The sequence below is a fragment of the Danio rerio genome, chromosome 21, assembly GCF_052040795.2.
Source record: "Danio rerio strain M-AB ecotype USA chromosome 21, GRCz13ab, whole genome shotgun sequence".
NCBI classification, from domain to species: domain Eukaryota; kingdom Metazoa; phylum Chordata; class Actinopteri; order Cypriniformes; family Danionidae; genus Danio; species Danio rerio.
The window spans coordinates 22968952-22996360 of NC_141041.1; the positions used below are offsets into that span (position 1 = coordinate 22968952).

The window sequence follows — 27409 nt, forward strand, 5'->3', positions numbered from 1 at the left end:
CCACATGAACCCAAGATTCTTACAGATATTAGCAAAGTTTGGTAAAAGAAAAATCATGTTTTGGGGTTACATTCAGTATGGGGTCAACAGCCTGGAGGTATCAAGACATTTGCGCTGTCCATTATTACAAACCACTGGAGAGGGCCCCTCATACTTCCGCCTCCACATCAATGTTCCTGAAAGCAAAGAAGGTCATGGTGCTACGGAATTGGCCAGCCCAGTCACCAGATGCAAACATAATTGAGCATGTCTCGGGTGAGATAAAGGAGGAGGCATTGAAAATGAATCCAAAGAATCTTGATAAACTCTGGGAGTCCTGCAAGAACGCTTTCTTTGCTATTCCAGATGACTTTATTAATAAGTTATTTAAGTCATTGCAAAGATGTATGGATGCAGTCGTCCAAGCTCATGGGAGTCATACACACTATTGTTTCTTTTACCACTGCACCATGACTTTATATTCTGTACTGTTCATTATTTTTTTTAAGTTACAAGAAAAAAAAAAATTTATATATATATATATATATATATATATATATATATATATATATATATATATATATATATATATACATATATTTTTTTTTTTAGCAAAGTGAGACCTTACTGCCCTAATTAAATAATTAAAAATCAAGACGTGATCATATTTTACTTTGGTAAAATAAGCATAATCTAGAGGCTTTTGCCTTTCATATAAGACACTTATACCAAATGATCAAGTAGAAGTCAAGTTATTTTTTGTTGTTCTTAAAATTTGGATAGGCGACAATACTTTTGTCTGGTGTACATTAAAGTAAATATTTCTAACTACTAAATAACGCTGCAAGTGTTCTAAAAAAAAGTAAATGACTTTATCAGAAATAACCTTTGAACCAAAAGAATAACAATACAGTCAAGTTTGCCACAAATCACTTTAATAGTTAAATATAAGTGATATATAGTTCAAAAATGTTTAGCCATTTAGTTCACAAAATAGGAATGTATAGAGATTTCAGTTTGTGCAGATAATAAAGCACAATCTGTGGAAGGAGGATTTGAGGCCGAATTCTCCTTATCTTCTGTTTATCTTACGGAGATAAACGAAATGACCCCAGAAACTGAACAGACACTGATAATCAGATAAGTAAAACTCATGAGGTACTTAAATGAAGACAGTGGAGAGAGAGTGTACGTCAAAAGGTTTTTAGGTATTTTAATGTAGCAGTATATTTAGAAAAGGTCAGTTATTTTTAGATGTAATCATGGAATTTTTGAGATGGAATGAACTGATGACGGCTGTTTTCTTCCGTCTACCATTCCTGCACAGTCTTGTCCCACACTAGCTGTCCATGCGGCTCTTTGGCTCCCTCAGGCAGCATGGCCAGATAAACTGGAGTTTCTGCTCCTTCTTCTGGACTTTTTGGGGCCTTTGGTCCAGCCATGTCTGTGCGCACCCATCCTGGACAGCAAGCGTTCAATAGGATCCCATCACCTGGCCTCGTCTCATTAAGAACTCGTGCCTGGATTCTTGATAGCACAGTCACACCAATCTAAAAACAAACACAACAAATGTGGTGAAGACAAATTCCTTATCTGCCAGATTTAGTCTCAGTCTGTTTATGACAAAACACGGTATCCAGCAAAACATTCTCTTCAGTATTTCAGGAACAAGTCAGGATTAGACACTTTTTACAGTGTCAGTATGTGTTTAGATTACTCTGACACGATCAAAACAAAATCTTTACTAAATTGAGTAGGATAACGACCAACACAGGCTCATTAGAAATACATTTGTCTGCCATCTTTTCTGTGAAACTGCAAAAAAAGTACTTTAACACATGTTTGACTGCATTTTTTATGTAAAATGAACAGTATGGGGCCGTATGATGCCAACAACCTCCTTCCTTTTCACACTAATAATATTTAGGATTATTTTCTTGCAGTTTGTTGCGCAACACCAAATAAATACTGACTTATCACCAATCTAATATAGTCAACAATATAATACCAAATATAAACACCTCATCTGTGTCTATAATTTATAATCAAATAAGTTTCCCTCACCTTATTTCCATATGAACAACTTTCCTGGTGTGGTCAGTTTCCTTGATAACTCACTTTGTATAATGTGGTACTTGTGATGCAGAGCACTGGGGGTTTGTGTGAAGCACGGTTCCACAAAAGAGATGAAAGCAGTGAAACTCAAGGAAAAACTGTGATCACAGTGTACTTATGCCTTACATTGGCTTTTGAAAACACTATACGTTGGCTTTTGAAACCAGCCTCCAGCACCTAGACTGCAGCTCTGAACGGGAAGTTTGGCCAGAAGAGAAATGGTTGTGCCCAACCGAGCCTGGTTTCTCTCGAGTTTTTTTTCCTTAACTTTCATCAATTGGTTAAGTTTTGCTCCTCACCACTGGCTTGCTTGGGCTGGGACTTGTGGAGCTGCGCACTAATGGATTTGTTCTTCAGTGTTACCACACTGAACTGCACTAAACTGAACTTCAACTCTGAAAACTGGACTGACACAGTTTCAATATACTCTAATCTTCTATGTTAAACTGCTTCGACACAATTTACATTGTAAAAGTGCTATAGAAATAAACATGAACTGAACTGAATATTACCAGAGTGTAGAGAAGCAAAGTCCCTATATGGCAATTAATTTCACTTTGTCCTATCTTTGTTTCTGGGATAGACAAGTGTAAGCTCCTATCTCTTTGATTAGGGAGACATCAAATTCTCCTAAGCTGTTAGCTAAGCTTATGATTAATTTCATATTTGGCAGTACCAGTAAAATGTAACAACTGTTATTCAACAAAATTTTGTTTCAAAACTTTAAAATCAGGATGAAAAAGTTTTTTTTTTTAGGTAGATCTAAGCTAATGCACAGGCACACTCAAAGGGAATCAAATTAAGACACCAGCCTCATTCATGGACGTTTCTAAAGGACGCAATCATATGCCATCCTGTATGCCAAACTATAAGTACCAGAAGAATCAACTTATGTGTTACACAATATCATTTTCTTAATAATACCACTTTTATGTAATTTACAACTTAATCTGGATGGCAAATTTCCTTCCAAAATGACAACAACCTCTTTCTTTACATGTCTGTGGGCGAGATTTGATTTCGAAGGGCGGAGGTGGGAATTCAAGAATCAGACAGAACAAAAGTTACCTTGCATTTGTTTGCATTACAAAACCAGAGAAAATGTATTTCCACATTTATTTGGTTTGTTTAAATGTAGAGATTTCAAGCTTTATGAAAATATATTTCTCATTAGATTAGATTCAACTTTGTCATTACACATGTACAAGTACAAGGCAACAAAATGCAGTTTAGGTCTAACCAGCAGTGCAATAGCAGCAAGTGCAGGATACAGGAATAAATTATAAAATGCAGTTGTAGAAAAACTATGGTTTCTATTTAGTGATATTCTTTATGTCTGTGAAGCAAGTCTCCACTGAGATTCCAGAGCATTGGGTCACCCAAGAGGTTTCATAATAACAGAGCTGCCGAAACTCATAAATACGCGCTGGTCTGGTCTGAGCTTCCGCCGATTGAGTGGCCAAATTCACTTATTCGCTTTTCCACATTTAAAACAACACAAGTAATAAGCCTTGAGTATTCTATAGTCTTCGGTTTAGGCCACTGGTTCGCTAGGTGATCTGTATGACAAGCCCTACCTTCTTGTGAACATATACATGAACAATGTTTATCTGAAACATACAACAAAACCATAACTAACATATTTTAGAATTGAAAAAAGAACAATGAAACTGAAACAGTGGACAATTTAGTGTTGGAGGTTGCATGGCTAAAGCGAACCAGCCTGGTGGCCAATCTTCATCAATTGCACATTCCATCAGTAAGAGCAGAGTGTGAAGGTTTAATTAGCAGCATAATAGCCCAGTTTTGCTCAAAATATTGCACGGGTGACATGTCAGAGTTCAAAAAAGAACAAATTGTTGGTGAGCGTCTTGCTGGCACATCTGTGACCAAGACAGCAAGTCTTTGTGACGTATCAAGAGCCATGTTATCTAGGGTAATCTTAGCATATCACTAAGAAGGATGAACCACATCTAACCTGAGTAACTGTGGATGCAAAAGGAAGCTGAAATAAATGTCCGGTCATTGTATCCAAAAAAACATAAAACCACATCTGCCCAACTCTGCACAGTTAAATGTGCATCTCAACTCCTCTGCTACCACTAAAACTGTAATTGAGAGCTTCACAGGGTTTACAAGGCCCTGCTATAGCCAAACCTTTGGTCAGTCGTGCCTATACCTAATGTCAGTTTAAATGGTGCCAGCAGAAAAATCCTAGGCTGTGGACAATGTAAAAGATGAACTGTTCTCTGATGAATCCACCTTCACTGTCTTTTTAACATCCTGTAGAGTTACGCAAAAAGAGGCCCTAGCCCAAACTAATGATTTATTGTAGTCTAAAACCAAGCGTTTTAGTTTCATTCTCCAACTCCTGTATTTCCAATGATTCTGGGTTGATAATGGCTGTGTTATCTTCTGTATAGCCAGCCACATTTGTATAGCCAGCCTGAATTTGTTTTTATATCTGATGATTTTTTTTCATAATTTTTTAGCATTCAAAGCACAAGCAGGTTTGCCTGGCTTTTGAAAAACCATTAAAATGTATTCCTGCATATCAAACAGCACCTTTGCATTTTCACATGAACCAGTGAGATTTGCTCTCACACATCAAGGAGGTACAACTTTTTATGTTTTCTAAACAATTTTTATGTTCCAACATGAAATCTGTTGATCATATAAAGAGAATGTTTTCAGGAGACATCTGTTAAATTGATTCATTCCAAAATTTGATAAGATCTTTTTTCCTCTGTTGAAAACAAAAGAAGATATTTCAAAGAAAGCTAAAAACCTGTAAACTCCCATAGCAGGAAAAACATTTCTTTAACATATCTTCTCTTGTGTTCAACAAGAAAAAGTCTAACAGGTTTGGTACAAGTGAAGCATGATTAAACGATAACATACATTGCAGTCCTGGATAAACTATTTCTTTAAGGCCTAAAATGGAGTATTTTTGCGACAAAATTTTGTTGTTAAATGTCCCATTACAGAGAAACTAAACAACTTTTTTGCCCATGACATATGGATTATGTCTTATTTCATGTACCAAACTGATGGTTTTAGTTAGGGCTGAACAATATATCATTTAAGCATCGATATTGCAATGTGCGAATCTACAATAGTCACATTGCAGGAACTCAAGAGATTATTATAAGATATTTCAAGTTAATTTAAACCATTTGAACACAATACATTATCAAGTTATTTAGATTTAATGGGTTTATATATTTATACAATAAATTTAACATTTTATTTTATTTTATTTTACAAATAATTTTACATTTTATTATTGAATTTCTTTAACACAATACTGATAGACTCCACCAAAAACCATAATGTTGTTTATTTCATTGTTATCTTTGTTTTATTGTTTTCATCTGTGCTTTCAATTTTATTATTTTGTGTATTTTTATATTGTTTTAAATATTTTGTCACCAACAAAATCATCAAAATCAATGTAAATAGTCATCTTATGTAATTATATTGCTTTTACAGTACATGCCACAAAACAAACAAACAAACAAAAAAGTCAGTTTTTTCCAATATCATGCAGCCCTAGTTTTAGTAACTATAAGTGAACTGAATAAACACAGCTGACGTTATAAAGCACGATAGAAACATAGGTGACTTGCTAAATATGGATGTTTGTTACCTTTGTGGTACCATACGCAGTGTTTGGCCAGCCCTTAGCTGAATGATCTCCAGCTTGTGCATCCTGAACAAACTCTCCCATCAGCAGACACAATTCCTCCTCTGACAGGTCTTTGTCCCTGAATCTGTTCAAAGGTAAATATAAATTAAAAATAAATACTCAATGTGCTGTTAAAGAATAGTTAACTCCACCAAGAGCAAATAAAACTTTAGAAGTATTATTTTTCTTCTGTTGAATGCAAAAGAAGATGCTTTGAAGAATGTTTGAAGTTAACAGCTACAGACATTCATAAAAAGGAAAAATATCATGAAAGCCAATGGCTTCCAATTATGAACATTCTTAGAAAATATATTTAGTGGTGCTAAATGGAAGAGAGAAACACAAATAGGTTTGAAGCAAGTGCACGGTGAGTAAATGATGACAAGATTTTTATTTTTGAATGGACTATCCTTTAAATTAGACGGGTCACTTATTGTACGCACTTTGCCTGTAGTTCAGCACTGCACTGATCAAGGGACTTCTTGCTGACAAAGCTGGACACATTGACCACTCGTGCATTGGCTCGTAGTATCGGCAGAAGAGCATGACAAGCCCACAGTGTTCCCCAGAAGTTGGTGCGCATGGTCACCTCAGCCTGTTCTCCAAAAGGCTCTGTTGCTGCATCTAGAAAAAGAAGAGCATTTCGAAGTATTGAATGTCTCTAGTTTAGTTTAAGTTTCCTATGTTTCTGACAACGCATCTGCCACTGAAGAACTGTTACTACAACCTATATGTGTGTGACCTCATGGTCTGGCTAAATAATATAGTGAATGCATTCAGAGGATTGTGAATTATCAGTCAAAACTGTTCTTATGTCTGCTTTAAATTAAGATTCGAACACTGTCTAGTGTGTTTAAGGTCTAACATAAACCCCAAGAGGCCATTTACACAATCCAAATTAATTCATCTATTTTTGTTTGAGCTTAAATACTATTCTGGTCAGTATAAGTTGCAATGTTAAGCAAAATCTGAAACAAAAACAGAAGTTGTGGTAGTCTTATGTTGTGACATATCCATGACACATGGCCTCTTGCACAAAAACGAACAAAACAACAAAAAACATTCGATTTGATTGATTTAGTTTGAGTTGATTGTTGTCATTTGCGATAGATATCTCATATGAGCGACAGGTTATTCTGTCTATAAGCTAGTAAGCAGCTAATCAGAAAAAAACAGGGTGGATAAATTTTTTTGCGTCGAAGAACAGAAAGAAACATGATTTATTAACAATAATTATTGTGCATCATACATCCTGTACAATGCACACTGCTATATTACATAAAAACCACAACTAGGCTGTCTAAATTACTCTAAAAACTTTTTTTGACTTGCGCGTTGGCCTTGCATGCGCATGTCAGAGAGAAGCAATTGGCATCTCGGTGGGAGCTGCGTGTGATTGTAACTTAATATTCGTTTAGAATGAATAACGTAACATTACAAACTAACTTTTAAAAGCAATCCCCGCGTTGTTGATAAGAACATCCAGTCCTCCGTACTTTTCCTCCAGGAACTTTTTGAGTTTCATGCAGCTTCCTTGGTCACATATATCAAGTTGATGGAAGACTACGTTTTTGAATCCCTCAGACTGCAGTCCAGCAATAGCCTCTTGTCCAAGTTTCTCATTTCGAGCAGTGAGAAGAATATCTCCGGTGAAACCTGCTTTGCATAAGCCTTTAACAATCGCCAGTCCGATGCCTTTATTTGCCCCTGTCACCACAGCTACTTTTTTGGACATGTTGGATTTCAAAGATATGCCGAGTCGCGACTTGAGTAACGAAATAGAGAACCTGCACTCTGGTGGTGTTGGAGAGAAATGCCCCGCTCCTCCTCTGAAGCTGATAGGAAAAGAAAGTGCAAAGTCATGCTTACGTTTGCTATCGTTAACCTTTACTCAAAGATGGTTTCTATTGTCTGCGGCTAATTTAAATGCATATGTAATGTTACAAAATTGTAGCCTATTTATTTATCGGTTAAATGATAAAATCAACTATTATAAAAGTGTTATGCAGTTAGATTTTATGAGACACTTAAAATAATGTTAAGGTTAAGATGAGAAGCATCCTGTTTATGGCAAGCCGCTTTATCGTTCAATCGTAGTTTATTATAAAGGGCGTACTACTCACACTATGTACAGTTGCCTCGAACCGGGCCAAAGCACGCTTGTCCCCTTTCCCGTCTTTTGATGCTCATAAAAAATCATAAAGCCCTCGTGCTGCAGGAATTAGGAGGTTTGCTGAAGGTGCGCAGTTGTCGTGCAGTGAGGGGTTTGCGTATTTAATAATCTACGGTAGTTTGCATTCACTGAATAGTAAGAATGATTAATAAATCCATATGAAACAATCCCTTAAAAGTCACGTCGCTTTCAGTTTCGGGCTTTGGCGCTTTTCGCACTCACATACAACTACAAGCGTGAATGCTCAGGCACACCTCTTCCCGTGTTTCTAATTACACTATCAAGTCTTTTGAAAGAAAACAGCTGCTTTAGAACTTTAAATGTTCAACAACCTTACAGTTTTATATGTCTTAACAATAAAAATGAAAAAAAAAAAAAGTTCTACTCAGGTGAGGACCGAATACGGGTCAGCGGCATGATAAAGCAACGTGCTGACCGCTAGACCACAATGGCACTGTTATACTCAAGTTGCCGGAATGATAATTCATCATTCTGCAGGCTGCATTCTGCTCATGAGGCTGCGAGACAATAATAAGAAGATAGGAGCTGCGGCAAAATAATGGATAAAAAGAGTGAGGCTATGGTCAATAATTAAATAAATGAAAAAAAAGTGCGACTGCTGCTTTCTCCGTTCGCCATGCTGGAGAGAAACAGTCTGCGCAAATGAAGCGCAGAGTTGGTGTCATTGACTACAGCTCTCATCTGATTGGCTAAAAGGTATGAGTTGCCCTCCCTCTGGCAGGAGAGTCTCAAAAATACACACACACGTATCCAGGGGGAGTCGTACGTGAAAGAGGATTAGCACATTCTCCAGTGGCGTAGCGCAAAATGCGGAGGCCCCCCTGCAGGGATCGCTGACGGGGCCCCCTGATGAAGAGAGGGGGGGGGGGGGGGGGGGGGTACGTCATACGTCAATTTGCATATCACTGACGTCATCACGTTCTACCGTTTCTGTTTAACAGCCTATGGTTAATAAAGGGGTATTTATAATTGCACTACACTTTATATAAGGATGTTTATTTAACTACATATATTGCTGTTTGAATACAGTATATCATTATAGATGTGTAACGTTAGTGAATGTGCAGTAATCTCTCATATGAAATAAACTCAGACAAGTTCAGAAACTGTCACTAAAATATCTGTGATTGTGAACAAGAAAAGAATAAACGGTCCAAATAAATTGTTAAAATAAAGTGGAAGTAGATCAATTTGACATTACAAGTGAAATACCTTCACACTGCCTGTGCTAAATCATTTGTCGTCGGTACGCAGAGGGGTGATCTGCTCTCGGGCTGCAGGTGGGAGAGGCTGCTGTAGAGGACTGACTGGGCCGCCTGTCAGTGCTGTGAGGCGGGGGAGGGGCCGGCGGCATCACACGCAGCTCGTTGAGAAGAGTAGGGACGGTACAGTATGGAAAAATGACAGTCTAAAAAAATCTCCAATAACACACAAAAAAGTCGCTAGGGGGGTCTGAAAAGTCGCTAAATCTAGTGACAAAGTCGCTAAGTTGGCAACATTGGCGGCAAGCAATCAGAATGAAGTAGTCCACCGCTTGAGAGGTGTTCAGAGAACACAGACGTGTGAACTTTGGTTCCGACCACAGTTGTTCCCAACAGTTTATTGAAAATCGCGACGACGCGGGGCCCCCTAATCACGCGGGGCCCCCCCGCGGTGCGTGCCCTGCGGGCCCGTCCGCTACGCCACTGACATTCTCATTTAGGATGAACTCGCAAGTATTAAACATTCAAAACTTTTTGTACACTCTTATACATTTGCAAATTCGGTATTCCATTTGTGAAACGTATTTTATAAAAAATATTTTTATTTTGTGCACGTGAAAATTTTTTGTGAATATAAATAAATATTTTATGCACATGAATTTGATTTTATGCACGTGAATTTGGCTACGCATGTGTACATCGTGTCTTTTGCGTGAATTTCTTTTGAGACTAATCTGATTTTATACGATTCAGCCAACTCACACTTCACAAACGATCCAGGAAACGGGCCTGGGCACAGTACGGATAGCATAGTGTGAGTAGGGCCAAAATCGTTTATTGTTTAGTTACTATAACCTTTTTAAAAAGATAATAATTCATTCATAGATGCACATTAATTTCAGTGCAGAATCTGTTTTTGCTGCACTGCTCATGCTCCAAAATAAAAGCAAGTCAAGTCAAGCTTTATTTTCAATCCGCTACATGTGTCGACATCCAGAGGAACAAGTTGTGTCTCACAGGACAACAGTGCAACATAAATATGCACGCAACACTGGACATAAAAGCTATTTAAAAAAAAAACCTATGCATAGCTAACATATACTATAAGATACTGATGATATTACTTACTTAATACTTAACTACACATAACTATACAAGACATTCTGGCACTCTGGACATTCAATCATTTTCCTTCGTCTTAGCCTCCTATTTATCAGGGCGGAATGAACAGCCAACTTTTCCGGCTTATTTGTCACACATGCAGCGGATACCCTTCCAGCCACAACTCAGTACTGGGAAACACATTTAAGTAAATTTAGTTCATCCAATTCACCGATACCACATCTCTTTGGACTGTGTGGAAAGAATTGCCAAATGGCCCAGCTAGGACTCAAATCAACAAACTTCTTCCACTGAGCCACCGTGTTGCCCCTGTCTGAAATTGACGACAGTGATAACCAAAACAAAATCTTGTGTGTTTTAGGAATCGGTGTATGTCAACTTAAAGTATGTCAAGTGTAAAATTAAGAATTAGAAATATTTATTTGAATAGTGTGTTTTTGGTGAAAGAAAAAAAAAGAAAAGAAAACTAAAGTAAACTTAATTTTATTTTTCTATGTAAGAGGCTTTAGCATTAAATGAAACACGAATTTACATATGTTATGTGCAGCAATGTACGAGATGAAGCTGATTGTGAATGTATTAAATTGGATACTAGTGCATTTTTTTTAAAATGAATGTTCAAACTGTTTGCCATATCTGGCTTGTCTTAGTGTGATTTGACATTATTTGCTGCCATCTGCTGTTCAAATATTGTTATGGCTTTGCATATGACATTTGCCACATATTACAGATATGCAAATGGGCAGCAGGTGGAGCTGTTATTTAATTCACTAAGCATATTATCATCCATATCATTCATTCATTCATTCATTCATTCATTCATTCATTCATTCATTCATTTTCTTTTCTGCTTAGTCTCTTTATTAATCTGGGATCGCCACAGTGGACTACACAAACTTTTCCAGCATATGTTTTACGCAGCAGATGCCCTTCCAGCTGCAACCTATTGCTGGGAAACATCCAAACACACTCATTTACACACATATACACTATGGCCAATTTAGCTTACCTAATTCACCTGTACCGCATGTCTTTGGACTTGTGGCTCAAACCAGTGACCTTCTTGCTGTGAGGTGATTGTGCTACCCATGCGCCACTATCCCGTCCTCTAAGCATACTCACGTTATTTGTATGTCCAATTTCTGTTGTATGTTTAGCTTATTATCCATTAGACTTAAGGGAATATTAAACAAATAAATGAACACCCACCATAGTATATAGTAGATAGTATAATATGTGTTGATGCTAATATTTTTATGTACAAAAATTAAGAAATTCTGATGTCCTCTAATGTAAATCAGTTACATCTTTATGACATTTACAGTAAGCTGTTGCATTAAAAATATGCTGCAAACATCAGTTGTATGTGTATATATTTTGACAATATGCATTAGTTAGATTATAGGCTATGTAAATGTTTCCTTTTGATCAAAGCTCTGTATTTTACAAATGTTTTAGGATTGTAACAAATTACAGAATATTACAAACAATAAAAATGCTGAAAAAATTCTTGACAGCAAAAGAAAAAAGTATTAGAAGGCACATTAAGGAGTATATTTTAAACACTTCATTGTAAGGTTTTGTTAACATTGGTCAACTTTGGTTATCGTTATCTAACAATGAACAAACCTCATTTAATAATAGTGGTTAAAAGTAATTTATGCTCACAAATTGCATTATGGGATTTTGATTTCTGCTCCAAAAACATTTGAACTTTTGAAACTTACTCTACTGTACGTTTTTAGAATTTTCAAACAATATACATTGGTCAGCATACAGCTCCTTTTGAAAAAGAATATTTTTATCCATTTCTCAATATAGCCAATATAATTTGGTGTATTTAAACAAAACAGATTTATTAATCAGTTATACTTATTACGATAACAGTTTGGTCACACAACATTTTTTTGAAAAGATAGATAATACATTGGGCTGCATAGTGTCGCAGTGGGTAGTAAGTTCGCCCTCACAGCAAGAAGTTCACTGGTTCGAGCCTGAGTCAGTTGGCATTTCTAAGTGAAATTTGCATGTTCTCCCCGAGTTGGTGTGGGTTTCCTCCGGGTGCTCTGGTTTACACCACAAGTCCAAAAACATGTAATGAATTGGGTAAGCTAAATTGGCCAAAGTGTATGTGTGTGAGTGAGTGTGTATGGGTGTTTCACAGGGATGGGTTGCAGCTGGAAGGGCATTCGCTGTGTAAAACAAATTGGTGGTTCAATACGTTGTGGTGACTCCAGATCATTAAAGGGACTGAGCCGAAAAGAAAATAAATGAATGAAAGATAATACATTTAAATTTAAACAAGTTATTGAGAAAAAAAAATACTACCTTTTTCTCTTTCTTTTTTAGTTTTACCATTTATTCAATCATTAATTTTCTTTTCTAATCTTTTTTCTCCACAAAGAAATCCCAACTGACCCAGCGATCTTCTTGCTGTGAGGTGAACATACTACCTACTGCGACACCATGCAGCCCATTTTTACCATTTATTAAAATGTATTTAATATTTCCACAAAACACAAATCAAACTAGCATTTATTAATTCTAAATTTAATTATTTTTTAGTTGTTGTTGTTGGATTCTTTCCAGTTTTGGTTTTGCTTTTAAATCTAACGCTTATAGACAGATATTTTATTGTAAACCATCTCATTATCAGAAAATCACATATGATACATCTGTGAGGGGTGTACTCATTTATGCTGAGCAACAATTAGCCCTCCTGTGAATGTTTATTTCTTTTTTAATTATTTCCCGAAGATGATTCATGTTTCACATTATTTTTTCGTCTGGAGAAAGTCGTATTGGTTTTATTTCGGCTACAACAAAAGCAGTTTGTAATTAAAAAAAATGTTAACATCAGTATAATTAGCCCTCTTGAGCAATATTTTTTTTTCTATTGGCTACACAACAAACAATCGTTATACAATAACTTGCTTAATTTTCCTTATTAACCTAACCTAATAAGTTAAAACTGCACTATAAGCTGAATACTACTATCTTGAAAAATATCTAGCTAAATATTATTACTATTACTATCACTGTCATCATGACAAAAATAAAAGAATTCAGTTATTCGAAATTATTAAAACCATTTTGTTTAAAAATCTGTTGAAAAAAATTGTCTTTCCATAGAAATTGGAAAAACTGTTTACAGGGAGACTAATAATTCAGGAGGGCTAATAATTCTGACCTCATCTCTACTGACCTCTCCTCTATTACCCTATTACTTGTTTTCTTAAATGGTTAAAATATGTGTATTTATAGTATTATGCTTTTTGTAGCATCAAATATCTTGAATATAGACCATGAATGTTGCTAAAAACATTCATAATGTCAGGCATACTGATGAAGAATTCATGCATCGAAGGGTTAAAGTACCAATGGCGGAAGTACTATTTTCTAAATACATATTGTAGATTTTACTGTTAATGATTCATAATGTTTCACATAATGCTGGTTTGGTTGCATCATTGTTTGCATGCATTGTTTGCATAGTATTAAAATAGCCAGCCCTCTTTAGGGAGGTCATTATGATCTTCTAGTGTGATTTTGTCCTCTTGATGCTGTCCATTGGGCTGAGTTTATTGACCTTGTACTTCAGTCTCATCAGTGCCTTCTTTAAATTGCCTCCCAGGGAATTTATGTATTTTGAGAAATAATGACCCTTAATTAACATGTTTACCTAGTCTCACATTTGTCACCTTTTCTCAAAGGTACAGCAATTGAACATGTCCACAGATGGCTAAACGTCAACTGTATCTGGTCATTTTATTCAGCCATTAAGTTACTTAGTTATCTTCCTAGTTTATTATAGTTTTTGCCATTCAACATTTCTGAAATTACAAAAAGATTAGAATGATTTTAGCTTTGTAATATAATGTTCATATTTAATAATATTTGACTTTTGTCAGCAATTCTGCGAAAAATAGTTGAGGATCATATACTAGACCTAAATCAACAACTCCAGGCCTTGCTCATAGACCATAGGCCCAGCTTATTAAAATCTAAACTAAATCCCAAACACTGATGCTAAATTGCTTATATTGACTTTGAATCACAGGTTGGACTGAAGAAAGTGTAATGTTAGTGGGTTAGACTTTAGTTTTAACTGTTAATCATGAGAATTAGTGGATTCATCTGTTCTTCCAGTTTACTCAAAGCCTACATCGTGAGGAAATAGTAAAGCAATTACTTTTTTATATGATAATTACACCTAATGAGCTGTACTATTAGCTGCTGCCATATGTTCTGCCTTATTGTGTCTGTCAGACCACCAGTGCTCAATCAGCTGGATTCATGACATCAGTTCTTGTAGAAAAGCCTGCTAATGTGTGATCAAACTGTTGTTGTGTGATTGCAAAAACTGGATATTGGCAATACAGTGTGAAATATTTCTACTCTAAAAATGCACATCGTCGCCTTAGAATTATAAGGTTCTATCTAACATTTTTGTCAAAATTGAGTTATTGACATATTCTTATTAAATAACAACTTACATTATAGAATGTTTTTTTAATAAGTTGTTTACATTTGAAGACTTTTTATTTTAAAAACAAATGTTACACACATACTGTTTGCTATGGAATGCAAAAACTTTGAAGCTAAATATCTCAAAAATAATTCAGGACGCAGACAGAACCTTATAATTCCAAGATGATGATATTGTACCAGATTTATGATGCTTAAACTTTTTCGCAAAAGGATTAAATATATATGAATTAAGCAGTTTTATTCAGGTACTCTATCATGATTTATGTTGACACACTTAATTTTATGTTCTGTTTACTTTTTATTACTGTAACTAATGTTAATGCAGTTTACACTGATACATTACCTCAGAAAATGCCGTGCTTAGTTTTAAATGCCAACTACATTAACAGAACTCATCATATTAGCAAAATAGCAGATGTAATGTTCAGAAATAAAACTAAAATAATTTCTGAAATGTCTTAGCCTCTTTGCCTTTATTTGATGTTATACAATAAGTTATTGTAACAAACTACTTTTATTTATGCAAGATACAAATACAGTGTAGTACAAAACAAAAAATAGTATAACCTAAAGTATCTGAGGCGACGCAGTGGCGCAGTAGATAGTGCTGTCACCTCACAGCAAGAAAGTTGCTGGTTCGAGCCTTGGCTGGGTGGAGTTTGCATGTTCTTCCCTGTGGGTGCTCCGGTTTCCCCCACAGTCCAAAAACATGTGGTACAGGAGAATTGGGTAGGCTAAATTGTCCATAGTGTATGAGTGTGTATGGATGTTTCCCAGAGTTGGGTTGTAGCTGGTAGGGCATTCGCTGCGTAAAATGTATGCTGGTTAAATTGGCGGTTCATTCCGCTGTGGCGACCCCAGATTAACAAATGGACTAAGCCAAAAAGAAAATGAATGAATGAATGAAGTATCTGAACTGAAGATAAGTTCTTTGTTCAGACAGAACAAAGCAAATTGTAAAAGAAAAGGGAATTATATGCACCTTAAAATATGGTGTTATAGACTAGACTTAACTATTTATTTATTAATTTTACAAGCCCAAATCAGAAGTTGGGACATTATGAAAAACGAAAAGAAAAAAATGAAAGCAGTGATTTCCAAATGTACTTTGACTTGTATTTCATTGCAGACAATATGAATACAAAATATTTCATGTTTTATCTGCTCAACTTTATTTCATTTGTAAATATAAATCCTTTCCTGTCACTTAGACCTGCAACACCTTCCAAAAAAAGTTCAAAATTCTATAAAAAAATGAACAGGGGCGGTTTAGAGCTAGTAATTAAGTAATTTGTTTAAATAATGATGAGTTTTAAAACAAGTTTTGTCAATGGCTGCCGGTTTGCCAACAAATACATGAGAAAAAATTGTAAATGTTTGAAAACAATGTTCCTCAAAGAAAGAATCTGGAGAAATTTCAGTGCATCAAGGACAAGGGGACAAGCCTAAGATAAACTACCATGATCTCCGATCACTCAGGTGGCACTGCATCAATAATCCTCATTCATTTATAAGCGATATCACTACATGGGATTACTTTGGCAAATCTTTGTCAAGTACCACAATATGTAGTTACGTCCACACATGCAAGAATTGTACTGTGCCAAATGGAAGCCCTGTGTTAACAGTGTCCAGAAGTGCCATCGACTTATCTGGGCTCGGAGGCATCTGGAATGGTACATCACAGTGGAAATATGTACTGTGGTCAGATAAATCAATAGAAGAAAAGGATCATCCAGACTTTTACCAGCAACAAGACCAAAAGCCAGGGTCTCTCATGCATGGGGTTGTGCCATTGCCTTTGGCAAAGGTAAGTTACTTCTGTGATGGCACCCTTAATGCTAGAAAGTACAAAGAGATCTTGCAGCAAAATATGCTGCCTTCCTTTCCAGGGACGCCCATGCATATTTCAACAAGACAATGCAAAACCAGATTTTGCACATATTACAAAGTCCTGGCTGCGGAGTAAGAGGATACAGGTACTGGATGGCCTGCCTGCAATCCTGACCTGTCTCCAATATAGAAAGTGTGGCACATTTTGAAGCACAAAATGTGACAACGAATACCCGTACTGTTGCCCACCTTATAACTTGTTTGCAGGAAGAGTAGGACAAAATTACAAACTTAATTAAAAGTTGTAGGCTATGAATATTTGAATTCTGGGAAGATTTATATTTTTATTGGGTTTGATTACAGACTTAGGTTTTTGACAGACACAGAAAATTAATTGTGAAAAAATTAGGAAAATCACAATCTAATCAAAATCACAACCTAAAAGGTACAAAAGGTTTTAAGATTTACAGTGTATGCAATATCAGCAAACACTTACAACATTTTTTTTAAAAAAACATCATGGAAGGTCAGATATTGAGGCCTGGCTGTTGACATCATGAAGAGTGCAGTAAACTGTCCATGACTCTCACATCTGGGACCTGAGGAACTATTGCCCAAGGGGGGGGGGGGGGGGCAATTATCAAGCCCATGATAGTTAACGACCTCTGGATCTTTTTATTCTCCTCTCAGGCCACATTAATCCCATTGTGTAACACTGTGAGACAAACTTGAGAACATATCCATATTTACAAAGTGTGTATTGCATAACATGTAAACAAGTGGACATTTATTTGTTTGTGTAGGTAAAGTTAAAGTGCTCTAAGATTGTGCTCAGCGTTATGATTTTAGATAAAACTTAAGATGACACCATTTGACATTTATCAAATGTTTTTAAGAGTATTAAATGTCAATTTAAAAACATTATGTAGACCTCCTTTTACTGCAACACTGCTGATCTGATTTATTAAAATGCAACACACATGCAATGCACATTCTACAATCATAATATATTGCTTTTGGTATAATGATATGCTCTGCTATGGTAATGATATACTGTAGTGGAAAAAAGTGGAAAAAAAATGCTCAGGCCCTGAACCTGAAAATGACTATGGTTTGGTTGATGAGTTGGAAAATGACTATGGTTTGATTGATGAAATGTGCAGGTTGAGCTCAACAGGATAGATAGATTAGATAGATAGATAGAAAGACAGACAGACAGACAGACAGACAGACAGACAGACAGACAGACAGACAAACAGACTTTTCCCAAAGATGGGTTGCGGCAGGAAGGGCATCACTGCGTAAAAACTTGCTGGATAAGTTGGTTCATTCCGCTGTGGCGACCCCGGATTAATAAAGGGACTAAGCCGACAAGAAAATGAATGAATGATAAAAAATCTGTTTAAATGATCTATTTATTTAAATTAATAATTGAATAACACTCACATTGGTGCTGTCATGGTAAAACAGCAGAGTTTCTTGACTATTATGCCAGAATGAGAGTTTAGTTCCTAGCAACATTGGTCTATTCATTTTCTTGTCGGCTTAGTCCCTTTATTAATCCGGGGTCGCCACAGCGGAATGAACTGCCAACTTATCCAGCAAGTTTTTACGCAGCGAATACCCTTCCAGCCGCAACCCATCTCTGGGAAACATCTACACACACACTCATACACTACGGACAATTTAGCTTACCCAATTCACCTAAAGCGCATGTCTTTGGACTGTGGGAGAAACCAAAGCACCCGGAGGAAACCCACGCGAAGACAGGGAGAACATGCAAACTCCACACAGAAATGCCAACTGAGCCGAGGTTCGAAATAGCGACCCAGCGACCTTCTTGCTGTGAGGCGACAGCACTACCAACAGCGGACTCAAGATTATTTTCAAAACTTTTTTATTAAATCTTTTGAACAAAATGCTAATGGTCAAATTCGACTCAATTCATTAAGCTAAGCTAAGCTAAAAGGGACCCTAGAACAAGAAATCGACTAAATGGATTCAAACATGGTTTAAGTCAGGGGTGTCCAAACTTTTTGGGCCGAGGGCCAGATGCAAAAAAACAAAAGTTGTCGCGGGCCAAATTTTACATACATCACACAGACACGCATATATATATATATATATATATATATATATATATATATATATATATATATATATATATATATATATATATATATATATATATATATAAAAATACAGTTGAAGTCAGAATTGTTAGCCCCCCTAAATTATTAGCCCCTGTTTATTTTTTCCCCAATTTCTGTTTAACGGAGAGAAGATTTTTTTCCACACATTTCTAAACATTAGTTTTAGGAACTCATTTCTAATAACTGATTTATTTTATCTTTGCCATAATGACAGTAATAATATATGATATATAATATAATATTTGACTAGATATTTTAAAGACACTTCTATACAGCTTAAAGTGACATTTAAAGGCTTAACTAGGTTAATCAAGTTAACTAGTCAAGTTAAGGTAATTAGGCAAGTTATTTTATAACAATGGTTTGTTCTGAAGACTTAAGGGGCTAATAATTTTGACCTTAAAATGGTTCATAAAAAAATTTAAACCGCTTTTTATTCTAGCCGAAATAAAACAAAAGTCTTTGTCCAAAAGAAAAAATATTATCAGACATACTGTAAAAATGTCCTCGCTCTGTTAATCATCATTTGTGAAATATTTAAAAAAGAAGAAATAAATCAAAGAGGGGCTAATAATTCAGATTTCAACTGTGTGTAGATAGATAGATAGATAGATAGATAGATAGATAGATAGATAGATAGATAGATAGATAGATAGACAGACAGACAGACAGACAGATAGATAGATCATAACAAGAACTGCTGCTTAATTGAATGCATGAAATAGCGACACCCGGTGGTTATTTATTGAATTACGTTCATTTTTGTATAGCGGGCCAGATTCTATTGATATTTATAAAAAGCCTCGCGGGCCGCCACAAAACTGATTGCGGGCCGTAGATGGCCCGCGGGCCGTAGTTTGGACACGCCTGGTTTAAGTGAACTGTTTGACCTGATCCTTAAAAAAGAAAAAAAATCCTTTTTTTCTTTTGTTCTTCATGTAAGGGCAAAAAGCAGTTTTACAAAAAGGATTCGTAACAGTATTCTGCTTCGGAGACTTCCAAAACCCCTGCGCAGCAGTTAGCAGGGTTTCAAATGTGTTGTGCTGCCTAAGTACTGCTAAACACAACAACAATGGTGGCTGAAAGAGAATAGCAGTTTTATAAACATCTAGCAAACAGCCAGAAGTGCCACTGTTCATATTTGCTGTGGACGGACACAGAATGGAACAATGTTTAATACTATTAGATGTGCCACAACAGGGTACTGCTTCTTGGCTGGTGCGTAAAAAATACGTTGTTTTGAGTCTTTCCCCGAGCGATAGTACAGTTGTGAGCTCTGCTACTTGTCCCTTTAGCATATTTATGTTGTTAATTTGACGTTGTTGTGATGGATGTGTTTCTCCTGTATGACTATAAGCTAAGAGAATATGAAGCACGTCAAAGAAGGCGAAAATCCACAAACAACCCACTGATTGTATGATAGTCACAGAACAATAAAAGCTCAAAGTTGTTTAGGAACAAAACAAACTGCTCCAAAAAGTTCGCTATGGTGAGCTATTTCGAACTGCTGAAACAAATAAAAAAAACTTCATTGTGGCCAGATTTGGTTTGAAATTATCTAATTACATTTTTATTAATGAAATGTAGCCTTAAGACTTCTTTGTTTGATGCTTGCCAAAAATTTGAAGTTAAAATATAATGTCATCTTTTGATATAGCATATTGATATTGACAGTAAAGATAATTTAGTCCACCATATCACAGATTTTGTTGTTTTTCTTTTTAATACAGTGAACACATATTGACCATTTTTTAACCTAATCCAGCAATGAAGACAGCTGTCTAACTTTCTTACTTTACCAAATATCTCAAATCTTTGTTGTTGGTTTTTTAGATAAACAACACTCATAAGTTTTCAAGATCCTAATTATAATTAATCCCACAATATTTTATAATCTCTTCAGATTATTTCCCAACTGAAAAATAAACTGCTTTAAGAACCAAGATTCTCAGCTCTCAAGACATCCAGTTCCCAGGTTGTTGATAAACACTTTTCTCACCCTTTTGTCACTTTGATCCTCACTTTGATCATTCAACGATATAGATGCTGTGAATAAACTGTCTTGTGCATTTTTTATTGCAGGTTATCATATTTCTGCATGATTAAAAAGCAATTTTCATAATCTGATGGATACCAGGTCATACTGTCATACTGACCCTCATGATACCAAAAGATTCTAACTACTCTGTAACTCAGTTGTACTCAGTTGTACTCAGCAATCATGTTGGCAAACCTGAGACCATTTTGCAAATATCATATTGATAAATTTTATTGTGACAACTGGTAAGTTGTAAAACTGTCTAGTGCATCATCTTTTGTCAATAATGTATATAGATATATTTTTAGTATCATATTTATTAGCTGTGCAGTGATTATTATTGTGTCTCATAGTAAACTGGTTGCTGCATGTATAAAATCTTTAGAAAACAGAAAGAAATTCTGGCAAACGTGTTTACCACATTTATTTTCACTGATGAATTTAATTTTTACTTAGTTTTTTCCCCCCAATTTTTGTTTAACGGAGAGCAGATTTATTTCAACACATTTATATATATAATAGTTTTAATAACTCATTTTTAATGACTGATCTATTTTATCTTTGTCATGATGTCAGTAAATAATATTTGACTAGATATTTTTCAAGACACTTCTATACAGCTTAAAGTGACATTTAAAGGCTTAACTAGGCCAATTAGGGTAACTAGGCAGGTTAGGGTAATAAGGCAAGTTATTGTATCACGATGGTTTGTTCTTATGACTATCGAAAAAATATATAGCTTAAAGGGGCTAATAATTTTGACCTTAAAATGGTCTATAAAAAGTTAAAAACTGCTTTTATTTTAACCAAAATAAAACGAATAAGACTTTCTTCAGAAGAAAAAATATTATCAGACATACTGTGAAAACGTCCTTGCTCTGTTAAACATCATTTGGGAGATATTTAAAAAAGAAAAAAATTGAAAGGAGGGCTAATAATTATGACTTCAACTTTATTCTCATCACTTTTTGGTACTGTTACTGGAGAAGCCATAGTAAACTCTGGAATTTAACTTACTGTAGGACTGCACATGTGTCAGATTACAGCTGTCAGATTGCTTTTAGATATGTTATTTAATAGTAGGCTTGGTGCACATCTTTTAAGATTTTCATATTTCTCTATTCAAAAAGACAGGGGGTGTACTTGCATGACTGAAATAGCTCACATTAAAGATGGTCTTTAATTTAAAAAACAGAATGAAAAAGCAATGAATATTGTACAAAAGTGAATGCAACTTTACAGTATCCAACAAAAACAAAAAAGACAGATGCAAAATTTGTTTGTAACATAATCAAACAAGTAAAATCTAACATTTAAACATTAACATTCTCTAAAAAAAAACGCATACATCCAATCTTACTAATTGTCTTTGTTAAAATGTCCCTGATATGCTTTGAAAAACACATCATTAGTCAATGCATTTATGTAATTTCCATTGAAACAGAATGACAAGATGAGAGCAGATCCTCCTCCTTTTTAAAATTGCAATTATATATCATAGCTTGGCCAGAGCTGTTGAGTTCACTGGCTGAAAGATGCATTGTTACTGAAGATAACATGCCAATAAGGCAATTTTAAAAAATCATCAGCTTCACTACATGTACAAAAAGTCACTGCACTACAACTAGCATGGACTGTAACAAAGATTTTCATTGGACGTGTTCATTCTTCACCATATTTGACACTGGTGTGTCAAGTATGATCTCCATTCTCACTAGACTACCGAAGACACGTTACATGACCATTAACACTCACTGGACATGTGCATACTCTGGGCATCACAGTCAGAAGGCGCTTCAGGTCAGTTGAGGGAAGAGCACCCTTCCCTCTGTGTGGAGTTTAGCTTTTCTTTAGATGGAGCTAAACTCAGAAGCCATGTCGGGGAGTCCCTAGGTTTTGGTAGTTGATACAATCACTCAGGCTAGAGCCCCCTCTATGAGGGCAGCTATGCCCTGTAGTGAAGTCTATTCATTGTTTGGTGCACTTCTCAACCAAGAAGTCTGCTGAACTTGCACAAACAGTGTTGTGGTTTCCTTCCTCAATCCAAGCTGGAGCGCGGACTGTCACCATCCACACTGAAAGTTGCTGCCATCTCCATGGTGGATGGCAGAATGTTGGAAAGCATGACCTGGTCTTTTGGTTCTTTAGAAGTGTTATTAGATTGAGGTCTCATCTGCCTCTTACATTCACACTGCAGCCAAATGTGGCCCGAATCAGATTTTTTTGCCCACATGTGACCCAAACCACATGGAATTTGATCTTTTTGGTTCAGATTTGTGCCACTTTCATATGTAGTAACAAATCAGACACAGGTCTGATGTTTTGCAAAGTGACCGCAGTGTGAACGGTTATGCAGAACTACTGTGAATTTTACATAATCTTTGAGCGACATGCGTCATCATTCTGTGCTGCAAACATCATCTACTCCTCAGCAGCTTAATAGAATAGCACACAAGGCAATTACTTTCCCACATAAAGTTGGTAATTCATATTGAAAAAAAAATGGTTAATGATTGTGGCAATCTTTCTAATGATTGGGGCACAGGTTGATCGCGAAGCCAAAGAGCGTCGGGGGGTGTTGCAGATTAGGCATCCATGTGCAAGAAAAGGCACTTTCATTTTAAGGATGAACTTTCTCTCCGCAATGTCTTTTCAGATGCCTTAGTAAGAGGGCTGATTTGTGAATTAGCTATGAAAATCAGATGTGGAGCCATAGGTTAACTTGTGGAAAACGTTTTGATTCTGCTTAGATAGCTTTTGATAGAGCTGGCTTGGATGTGTTTGTGTGAATGGAGATATGTGATGAATAAACTGATTGTAAGCGGGGAAAATTAGGGAATGAGAGGTTGCACATGGAATGATAATGTTTTATGTTTTCTGTACGGTGAGGATTTAGTGTGATGTTCTGGGGGTTACTACGGTGGCCGGGAAGTGCAAAACAACATTACAAAGTGTGAAACACTTTTACAAAACTCGAGACAAATTTACATTTTAAAAAACATTTTTACGTATCATCAGACACAATTACATAGGAAAAACAATTTTACCAAGGACAAAACAAATTTACATTTTAGAAAAAAAATTAACACGACGCAAAACACTTTTACAAGTCCCGAAACAAATTTACAATTACAGATTCCCTACGAAAAGGGCATTTACCACACACCGGAAGTGACGTGAATGTAACGCACACGCTGGAAAATATCAATAATATCCAGCTCGTGTGTGACTTTGTAGACGGGTTTTTACGAGTCTACAACTATAAAAATCATGGTTTGACCAACTGCGATAAAACATATTAGAGCTATTCTGAGAAAATGTCAGTGTGAGAGTGTGTAAAAACACTCAAAGCACGACACATGTTGAACCATGTTGGGTTCGAATCCCGTTGATGACATGTCAATTAAAATAATTTCTTTACATTCATTTTGGTTTATAATGTTCTGCTACACATATATTAAAATCAATAATGTTTACACTGACACCAAGTAATAAGAATCTTTATTTGGTATGGGCATGTTTTGTTGCCGTGAAAAAGTGATGAATCTGCCAATCTGCAACTGTGAATAGTTCACAACTGAAAAGGGGCCTCAGTTAACACGGACACCAGTTAAACCGTAACACCGGCTTCCTTCAGTTTACTGTTAAGAGTCCTCAAGCAGATGTTTACACCGTGTACACTTGACATTACGTCCACGATTACAGCGTACGAGTTGATCTCGTAAAAATATTGAACACATTGATGCAGTGTGTCTGGTGTTTCCGTCTGCTCTGCGTCCTTTATAAACTCTAAACACCGACCACACGTAAAGCAAAACCGTGTTAAGCTGCTCATGTGTTTGCCACAAAACGGGCAAAACAACCCTCGACCGCTGACCATGTTCGGTCACCATAAACCTTGTTTACACCATGTACTCCAGTCCACAGCGCAAATTTACCGCGCTCACCAGCAACAACAACAAATTTCCCCGCGTCACTCCCGGTGTGGTACATTCACGTCACTTCCGGTGTGTGGCACATGCCCTTTCCGTAGGGAATCTGTAATTGTAAATTTGTTAGTAATAATAATGCGCATGCGAAAATTTTGGTGTAAGATGGACAGCAATTTATGTTTAGAATAATCTTGTTTCTTCAAGAATATGGAAGATAACTAAATTTAAGTCGATTTTCTTTAGGTATGGATGCTTGGAATTATGTGAATCTAGATGGGTGCCTAAGAATTGTGCTTGGCCCGGAGGTTCTTTCGTCAGAGGAATGCCAAAAAAAAAACAGTCACTAAGGGCCCTATCATACACCCGGCACAATGAGGAGCAAAGGCACGGCACATTAGTTTTTTGCTAGTTTCTTTGCTAGCCTCTCGCGGATTCACGAAAACAAAAACTGCACAAACACGTACCTCCCGGGACGTATTTCGCGGTCTCCAGAAACATCCACGGGACTACGTTTTCAGCATGAGCCTGAATTGGTTGTGTAGTATTTACCATGGTATGTGTTTTTCTGTCATATCGAAATGCCACTTTATTTTCACTTTGTGCCAGTCTTTCAATCAATGTGTTAGTGGGACAGTACGTGTGTCAAATGATACGGTGAATTACATTTGTTTGGGTTGGTTATATATTTAAAAAAAAAAAGAGAAATTGATCACTTTTGCGAGGCTTTGACGAGGCTCCATTTGAATGGCACAAGATGCTGTCTGACGTTAAGGGTAAATGACTCGCAATTGTTGTTTTTTATTTCTATTAGATTTTTTTAAAATTAATTTTTTTTAAATAATCAGTTGAGGAGGTGGCGCTGATCAACAGCAGGATTAGTTCAAAATGGTTACAGCAAGTAAAATAGATTAAAACTAGCGTTTGAAAGCTGTCTAACTGTGACTGTTTATTCGTATCAAGCTGCTGACCCGAAGTTTAAAGCATCCTCCTTATGCATGCACACAAAGCATAATGAGTAATTTTGCATTCTAAGAAAAAGGTCTATACAGTAAACACATATTGATGACCTAATATTTTACCTAATCCAGCAATGAAGCTGACTAACTTCAGAACTTCACCAAACATCTCAAAGCGTTGTTTTTTTTTTGTTTTTTTTTAGATTAAGCATAACGATTACAAAGTTTTCAAGATCTTATAATTAATCCCAAGATGTTTTATAATCCCTTTAGATAATTTCCCAACAGAAAAATAAACTGCTATAAGAACCAAGATTCTCAGCTCTCCAGACATCCAGTTCCCAGGTTGTTGGTTGGTTTGTTGATAAACACTTGTGTTTTTCTCACTTTCACCCTCTGATTATTCAAACATATAGATGCTGTGAATGAATTGTCTTGTGTGCTTTTTATTGCAGGTTATTATTTTTCTGTGTGATTTAAAGCAATTTTCATAATCTGATGGATAACAGGTCATATCCTGTCATACTGACCCTCATGGTGCCAAAAGATTCTAAGTCATACAGACATGTTTATTTTACTTGTTTTCTTCTTCTTTACCTGCTGATATTGTCAATTAATATTCGTCTTGTTATGGTCATTATCATGGAGAAAGCTCTTCATGGACCAATGTACATCTTCTTATGTCATCTGTGTGTAAATGGTGTTTATGGAGCAACAGGATTTTACCCTAAATTTCTGTCTGATTTAATATTGGATTCATACGTGATTTCCTCTCACATGTGTGCTCTGCAGACCTATGTTATCTACAGCTCTTTACTTTCTGATATCACAATATTAACAGTGATGTCTTATGATAGATATGTAGCCATATGTAAACCTCTAAACTATCATTCCAAACTAACTAAACTTACTTGTGCAATATTAATTCTGCTCTCATGGATAGTTCCTAACTTCTCTGTGATTCCAGCAATCATGTTGGCACACCTGAGACCATTTTGCAAATATCATATTGATAAATTTTATTGTGACAACTGGTCAGTTGTGAAACTGTCTTGTGCATCATCTTTTGTCAATAATGTCTATGGATATATTGTTACTGTCATATTTATTAGCTGTGCAGTGATTATTGTTGTGTCTTATATTAAACTCATTGCTGCATGTAAAGAATCTTTAGAAAACAGAAAGAAATTCTGGCAAACGTGTTTACCACATTTATTTTCACTGATGAATTTAATTTTTACTTTGCTTTTTGATGTGACATATAGCAGATATGGTTCAAATGACATTCCAGAGAGTCTTCGCAGTTTTTTGGCCTTAGAATTAGTCATAGTGTCACCGGTTTTTAATCCTTTGATCTATGGTTTAAATGTTAGAGCAATACGTGAAAGAGTGTTTACTTCATGCGCTGAAGCAACAGTGAATGTTCCAGGAGCTAGAAAAAGGGTACAGCAGAATATTAGTCATTTCTGTGATTCAAAGATATCATGTAAAGTCCTGTGTTGTATTGTTTTTCTAAGTAAGTAAGTGTAATTTGCAACTGGAATTATATCCATACAGTATGCACAATATGATTAAATTGTCTAATGAAAGACACATATTTTGCTTTTTTGTTCATATTCATTGAATTTGAAATCAGCTTACCAGTGAACACACCTTATTTTTTGAATCAGTAGTAAATGCTTGCTTTGAGTAAACCGCTGCAAAAA

The 27409-nt window shown here is 35.9% G+C and overlaps 4 protein-coding genes across 6 annotated transcripts in view; 2 read left to right on the plus strand and 2 right to left on the minus strand.

The window, feature by feature from the left end:
* LOC147838831 (odorant receptor 131-2-like) overlaps window positions 1–27409 on the minus strand; it is a 1093102-nt gene that overhangs the window by 31000 nt on the left and 1034693 nt on the right. The gene's annotated exons all lie outside the window — the stretch shown is intronic.
* Window positions 893–7600, minus strand: cbr1l (carbonyl reductase 1-like). 2 transcript variants are annotated; one of them, XR_015519497.1, is made up of 6 exons: window positions 7229–7600; window positions 6226–6406; window positions 5661–5867; window positions 4357–5560; window positions 3845–4196; window positions 893–3604 (listed from the first exon to the last, which is right to left on the minus strand). XR_015519497.1 is itself a non-coding variant. In NM_194379.3 (4 exon segments), coding segments are annotated over 4 exon segments (834 nt in total). In that variant the 5' UTR covers window positions 7518–7600; the 3' UTR covers window positions 898–1289.
* The window catches only part of neu3.1 (sialidase 3 (membrane sialidase), tandem duplicate 1), a 156403-nt gene continuing 153183 nt past the window's right edge, over window positions 24190–27409 (plus strand). The window contains exon 1 of the mRNA XM_087300332.1: window positions 24190–24432. The gene's annotated coding sequence lies outside the window, so the exon portion shown is untranslated. The remainder of the gene's footprint in view (window positions 24433–27409) is intronic.
* On the plus strand, window positions 26202–27227 carry or62a2 (odorant receptor, family 62, subfamily A, member 2). Its single transcript, NM_001128406.1, is given in 1 exon segment — window positions 26202–27227. A coding segment is annotated over 1 exon segment (1026 nt).